The sequence below is a fragment of the Mastomys coucha genome, chromosome X (assembly GCF_008632895.1).
Source record: "Mastomys coucha isolate ucsf_1 chromosome X, UCSF_Mcou_1, whole genome shotgun sequence".
In the NCBI taxonomy this organism is placed as follows: Eukaryota; Metazoa; Chordata; class Mammalia; order Rodentia; family Muridae; genus Mastomys; species Mastomys coucha.
Genome location: NC_045030.1, coordinates 130,196,004 through 130,203,714, shown reverse-complemented (window position 1 = coordinate 130,203,714; position 7,711 = coordinate 130,196,004). Strand labels below are relative to the sequence as shown.

General features: G+C 41.0%; 1 protein-coding gene across 1 annotated transcript in view; it reads right to left on the bottom strand.

Annotated features, from left to right (window-relative positions):
• The window catches only part of Plp1 (proteolipid protein 1), a 15,018-nt gene extending 7,307 nt beyond the window's left edge, over positions 1–7,711 (bottom strand). The window contains exon 1 of the mRNA XM_031368449.1: positions 7,575–7,711. Within this exon, the coding sequence (XP_031224309.1) occupies positions 7,575–7,578 (4 nt within the window). The 5' untranslated portion in view covers positions 7,579–7,711. The remainder of the gene's footprint in view (positions 1–7,574) is intronic.

Below are 7,711 nucleotides of genomic sequence, written 5' to 3'. Positions count from 1 at the left end.
AAAAAAAAAAAAAAGAACCCTCACCTACAATATTCAGAATGTATAGGTTTTATAAAAGACTCAAATAAGTCAAGTAGTAATACAAGGAGGTGATAAGATGAGTATTGCTTTAATCTGCTGACTAGGTTTAATTACTCATCACCTATGAAGTTGTACATGGGATATAGAAACAGAAAAGGTACAAACTTTACCAAATTGGAGTATTTAGTTTGCTAAGGAAGAATAAATAAAATAGATGTAATATTTTCCACCAACAATCGCAGAAAATAGAGTAATTGGCTACAGAGGTTAAATATGCTTGAAATTTTAGATGAAATGAGTGCTAACCATAGGTGTTAGTATTTTCAGACACAATTTGAACTGAAAGAGTATTCCACATAATGTAAATTTGTTGCAAGGAATGCAAAATCCCAGTCTAGATAGAAGAGAGCAACTCAGAGAAGACAGAAACTAGCATGGGATATACATGCATATATAGATATACAGAAATCTATCTGGTATATCTATATATGCATGTATATATAGACATATATAGATAAAATATATTCAAATATATGCATATACATATGTAATTATATAATATATATGCACACATGCTTAGAATGTATTATATCCATACATATATGTATTGGCCAATTGTTTTTTATACATCTATTCCTACAGATCATGTACATGCAAATAATCAGAAAATGTGCCTGAGAAAGTACTACTTTGTGATAAGTATGTTGTAATTCCTTATCTCCTTATAGGATGAAAACAATTCCTAAAAGTTTGGGCTTTTATATTCATGTTTTTATTTTTATTTTTATTTTTTTTTTGGATTTTGTGAGACAGGGTTTCTCTGTGTAGCCCTGGCTGTCCTGGAACTCACACTGTAGACCAGGCTGGCCTCGAACTCAGAAATTCACCTGCCTGCCTCCCAAGTGCTGGGATTAAAGGCGTGTACCACCACCTCATGTATTTTTCTAAGCCAAGTTCAATGATCTATGATAGGGCATTAGGAGAAATAGAAATCCACTGCTTTATCCTCTTAATATGAGCTCAGTTTTTATTTAAACCCCAAATGCTACATTGAGAAATGCCAACAGATGTTAAAAGATCAAACTATGTGTATCATGGTAAAGTTGGGATAGAGGCATTTCTTTTTTTATTTTTAAGTCGGAACCACAGAATAAGTGAGTACTATTACCCACCATCCATTGAAAGGACAGCTTTTCCCTGGTCTTCAAAGAGTGTCTTCTTTGAAGATACTTGTAGATGCACTGGCATTAGAGATGAGGTGCAAAAGCCCAAGCCAAAGTATGCACGTTCGTGCACCTACACAAATGTGTATAATACACCCATGTGTACAGCAGAGAAAAAGGAAACGGCTGAAAGCGGTCACTGGCTTTGTGGAGACACTCCAGAAATTGCTCTTCTTTTTTATTATTAGGATAAGATACTAAATCTAATCGTATCCCGTAAGTCAAGAAAAGGCGCTGGGAAGTAAGCAGCACTCCCATCTTCACTCTCTGCCCTTTTAACTCCTCTCCAGCCTCCGACTCTTAGACTCTTCTAGTAAAGAAGGTCTCTGAAGTCTGGGGTGGGGGAGGGGAGGTCAGTGACCCCACTGTTCCCTCTCTCTCCCCAGCAAAGGGTCAAGCCTCGGACACAGCCCTCCTAACTTCCCCAGACAAAGAAGCCTTGTTTGCTCCTGAGATCTCAGGAGCCTCATTGGTATTCTGCAAGGCCCTGCAGGCCTGGCGGTAGGGAGGGGGTTAGATCCAGCAAACAATGGCAGAACTGTTTATTTAGCCCAGGATAAGAAGATCCATCTACCCTAGCAAGTGGTCACCCTCTGCCCATTCACTCACACCAGCATTTTCACCATGGGATGGTCTACCGGTGAGGCAGGTGTGGCCAGGCAAGCAGAGAAATCTACTCAGCATTTTTGCTGATGTCTTTCTATATCATCTACACTAAGGATGGTTTTTCTATCCTATCATCAAGTGATGGAATGCACAAGGAATGGTTTATCATCTTAAACATATGATTATTGGTGGTCATCAAAATAACCAGAAAGTGTAAGCTTTAGTGCTTTTACTGGGTGACAGAACTCTGGGAGCAACTCTAAATCACCACCTGATACCTTTTTTTAACACACATTTTTTATCTATTTTATTAGAGCTCAGATAATAGCTTAATATCCCCTTACTGCTCTACTGATGCTCAAAGCAAGAAAACAGGGCATAGACTTTGGTGAGTCTTTAACGTAGAATCCCATACAAATGCCCTTAGATAAATCTACAACTGTTAGGCTATAAGACAGTTCAACAATATCAAAATAAGCATCACATGCAAAATTCCTCAAAATTCAGATAAAATGTTTATTTTAAGAGCATTTAAGTTCAATAGAAGTGCAAAATCTCAGCTAGTCTGCCCAAGTAAAAGTCAAAATTTGAATTCTAACGGGAAAACTCAGAACATACAAGAGATTGTCTTTTCATCAAAGTAGTTGACAGTCAAAGCATACTGAATAAAAGTCCATTGGGTTCACTTCGATTTTTCAGAGTCCAAGAAATGAACTTGGGAACAACAGTCTAAAACTATAAGCTCTCTGTTTCAGAATACCTCAGGCTCAACAGGGTTTTGAATGTTAAAAGGCATTCTGTCATTTCCCAGCTAAGTCTAAACTGTGATGTGATGGCGTCAGTATAAAAGAATTACATAATGATAATGCTACTCAGTGAGATTTAAATGTCTCATTTTAATGCATGATCACAGAGAAAACTAATGACCTTTTCTAATGCTTTCTTTTCCTTTGTGTTTGAATGGCTTGAGAACAAAGATTAAACACATTACTCATAACAAAGATGTTTTAAGAAACAAAGAAATTAGGAGCCCAGTTGCTTTTCTCAGAAAACTTCCCATCTTGTTTGGGAGAACAAATTTATTTCTTAAATTGAAAACCAGAGCTACCTATTATCCAATGTTAAAATGGATGTTACCAAATCCTGTGGTCAAAATATAATCAAAGACATCAGTTCAGAATTGGTTATATTTATATCTGAACCCCACAAACAAGCACAACCAATCTGTAATAGAACTTCTCTTCTCACCAATGTTCTCTGTTGGAGATCAACAGTACTATTGTGAGTCTCAGATTAAGGCCCATCCCACTGACTGTCCCAATCCTGATGCTGTCTCTTTAAGCAGGAGCCAAGTACTCTACAGCCCTCCCTCCGTTCCCATGCCCTGGGCACACCTCAAGGACCAGTTCCATGATGGAAATTCAGTGCGAATCTGGGAACTCATCAAAGGGAAGAGAGGAAGGGCTTTCATAGAAAGAAATGATAGAAAGAGACCAATTGTACCCCACACAATTCCCAGCTTGTCTCTTGAGTCCAGCTGACAAAGGGAGAGATAGAAGAACCCTATACAATAGAACTAAACAACAGGCAAGTTCTTTGAGTGAGAAACTGGTTCCATCTCCCTAAGTCTCTAATCTGCAGGGCAGTTTTCCCCTCCTCCCAGAATCCACCCCTTAACCTCAACCTATGAACAGAGACTTCCTTGATCAGGGCCTATAGCCATTAAAATGGCCAAGATACTAGAGCAGCCGTGACTGGTACTAGGGCTAGATATCGATGAGTGCGGTGGGAGTTCTACAAGTAAAACAAGTATCAGGTGGTGACAGAGACAAAGACTTTGCTTCTAGCCTCATCTTGTTAGGACAAAGCCCTGCCCATGACTTTGTGTTTCCTGTATGATATTAGCACTTATACTACATTCAAGAACTCAAAGGGGCTGTGGTCTGGGGAGTCAAGCCTGCTTGATAGTCAAGTCATATGGACAAGGTTATATAAACAAGTACTGCCAATGCCTTATTAGACAGGTATTACTACCACTGCTGTTAATACTTGTGGTAACTACTACTGCTACTGCTACTGCTACTGCTACCACCACCTTCAGAAACAGCATCTGGACCACCTTACTTCCTATGTTCTTTTTCAGACAGAAACACATACACAGAGACACATAGAGAGAGGGTGGAGAGAAATACCAATTCATGTGCAAACATTTGGAGGCCAAAATACAGGCTTGATTGTTAAAATGTGTTCCTGGAGCATTGCCTCAACCTTGTCCAGTTGTGAGGAAATAAAGAACAACCTGTCACTAGAGACAAATGTAGCTGTACCTTATGCTACCAGATTCCCTCTTTCCTTGGTTCAAGTGTGAAGATGACTTGTAGAGTCCCACTCTCTTCCCTGGGATCCCATGGACTCTTTTTCAAAGCCTTGCATGGCAAAGCTCTGAGGTCAGTGAGTGATAACTCTTAATCATTTGGCAGAGGCTAAGGAAGGACTTGCTGAACCTTTGATGTAACTCTAACAATGGGAAGGGTCTGTGAGTAGGAAAAGATGGGAAAACTCTGTTCCTTGATCATGGCTTATGACCTTTCCTTATCAGGCCACTGTCCTGGCTTGATCTTTTCTAGACCCAAAGTTCTATGGACAGAGATGATATTTGCGTCTTTTTCTTTCAAGACAAAAGAACATTGTGCCGGGCAGTGGTGGCGCACACCTTTAATCCCAGCACTTGGGAGGCAGAGGCAGGTGGATTTCTGAGTTTGAAGCCAGCCTGGTCTATAGAGTGAGTTCCAGGAGAGCTACACAGAGAAACCTTGTCACGATAAAAACAAAACAAATAAAAAAAAAAAAAACTGTAAGAATTGTACCAGAGGATGATTTTCAAGAATATAAAATCAATCTCTCTCTCCCCACTTCCCTCCCTCCCTCCATCCTCCCCTCACACACACAACAAACAAAACAGGGAAAGATATGTCACTGGCTCGACTGGGACCTGAAGCTATTACTGTTCCTATCTTCCTTTCTGGATTAAAGATGTCACTACTCAGACAGCTCTGAGGGAACCTTATTGTTGAACTAGGTTTCTAGGGGTCTTGGCTCAGGGCTGAGGTGAAACCCCTCAAAGCAGAGCAAATCGCTTAATCTCTCTAGTCTTTCAAGAGCTCCTGGCTAGGCAGAGCAAGGTAAGAAGTGGTGTGGTGAAGGCTGCCCTTGATCATTTCAGTCAGTGTCTCTAAGAAGAGTCAGTTAGTGTACTGGTCTAAACCTGCTTTCTTTTTAAATCCTAGCATTCTTGTGGTGCTTTTGATGGGATTCAGATCGTCCTTAGGTATCTAGTAGAACTCAGCCTCTGCTCTGCCTCCACATTTTGTACTTCCAAACCACTCTTAGAGGAAAGCATCTAAGATGCACAGTGTGGTTGCCATGGTAACGGCCGCTGTTCTCAGATGCCAACAAGCTTGAGGAAGCAGGTGTCTTGCTGTTCAGTGATGGCATTGTTACTGAGCAGAAAAATATTCACTATGGCTCTTTGGCTTTCTCAGTTCCATTGTTATTCCAAAGACCCATGTGAAGCATCTCCTTGCCAAGCTATTACACTGCCCATACCCCTTTTGCTCAGGTATCACCGGATCCAATACTCTCGTTTAATTCCAATCCTAAGAGATTCTGTGGTTGAGGTAATACGCTGTCTGTTTCTGGAGGTGATTAAGCAGAGACATGTGTATCTTTACCTTATTCGGAGAAATGAATTGTGCACTGAAGTTTTGGTTTAGACAACTTCTTTTGGAATCAGAGTCTCCCTATGTTGTCTACCTAGCCTTTTCTAATGAGTCTCCTGTCTCAGTTTCCTATGGTGTTACAGGCACTTGATACCACACGTAGCTTCACTTCAGATATGTTCCAACATTCCTTTCAATTCCAGATTCTATGATTTGACTTGTTGATTGCAATGCTTAAACAGCAATGCACTCTACCACAGAAGTAATAGCATTCCACTGCCTGGTCAGAAATGGCTGAAAATTCACATGGTCTCAGATACTGCGTTCCTGAGTGAATGAAAGACAATGGCTATTCTGTCCTCTGTCCATGTATTACCTAGATACACATCCTTGGTGACACCTTACTTTGCGCTGACCTTCTTCAGGAGGAAATCATCCAGCCTCCATTACAAGAAAATGTTCCTGTGGTCATTTTCTCTCTTCCGGTCTTTATTTTTTCAGGGCCTTATTCCCTGACGAAGTAAGTTTCAACTTACAGTCCTCCTCTGTTTTTAAGGAACAAGCGACTTAATCAGCCACATGAATGTTAGATAGGATTCCTAGGTCCAGAGCAGGAAGTGACTTTTTCCCACCTTGCCACCCTGAGGTGATCAAATGTTTCTTACACACAAGGCATGCACAAAGGAAACCCAGTGACCTTACAAAGAGGAAGGATTAGCCTAGATATGCACTGTCGCAGAGTAGTCAGTGTCATCAGAATTTACAGTGGTTATAGGACTTGTTTACACTGACAGGACTGCCACATCCTTATTACTTGATCTTCTACCCTGAAAGTACACAAAACAGTTATTGTTGCCCTGTGTACCAGATGATGCAATGGTGATTCATGGTGACATGCCTAATTTTGCAGTGTTCATTAGAGACTGACCTGGTTGTTTGGACCCGTAGTCTAGGACGCCAGCCTCTTAACTATCCTGCCTGCACATAAGCTTCTCTAACAGTTCCCTCAGTGACTTGAGGTGAAAAGAAGCCAAGGTTAACACCAGTTCAGTTGAACTGAAAAACTACTGCTGTGGACCCTTTTACTGGTTACAAAATTGCAGGGTGAATACACAGGACAATTGAATCTCCTTTGCTTCAGGATGTGCTCAAGCTGCTACTTTTATCTTTCCCGACTCTGAGCAGTATGGACATGATCTTACCTAGGCAAAGATCCTTATGCTCCACACACCTTACTCTGAATAGATACTGCTGGACACCAGAATGTCATAGCTTCCATCCTTATGGAACATAGAAAAGCCCTCAGGTCTCAGACAACTCAACAAAAGTCCTTAGATAGAAGCCTCCTTGTTACAGCAGGGATTCAGGCTAAGTCAATGATACTTACTAGAAATGGTGTCTTGTATGTGTATGTTCACATGCACGCATGCATGTGTGTACACACAAGCATACATAAGCACATACAATCTATTCCCCATGGTAAAACCACTATGAACTGTATTTTCATTTTCTGAACCTGGAATGTCCACTATAGGCACTGCCAAGTCTGAGTCCAATCTTCCCCATTCCTCCACATCCTACTGATGCAAAACATGCTCTGAAGTTTCTATCGGGGAAGCAAGTACTTAATGCATTTGTGGGTTAGTCAATATTCAAGTTGCCTCCAGCAGAACGAGGGGTTCCAGATAACCTGACCATAATCAGAGCCTTAAGATCAGGGAAAGGAGAGAGGACAAGAAAGTGAAGGAGTAGGAAGCCACATGGTCACATCCATCCTGTTTACATTTTCCAAGGGTCTGGAGGACACCACATGTACTGCCAGAATTTGTTGGCAGTGAAGCAGTATGTTCAGCACAGCAGAGAAGGAGTTAATACAATTAAATGCTAAGAAATTAAAACAGAAAATAAGTGACAAAACACAGCTTATTTAAGCCATTGGAAACCCAAAGCCCCAAAGTTGAATTCCTGTGCCTGCATCTTCCATGCTGAAGTTTTTGAAACTCACCCATGTCTTTGGCACTCTGACTCCAATTGTAGCCTGCTGGCTAGTCTGTTTTGCGGCTGACTTTGTTCAGCTGGAAGGATCCTGGTCTCTCCAGTCTCCTTCTTCTGTCCTTTACTTTTTCTCTCTGAGTATCTTTG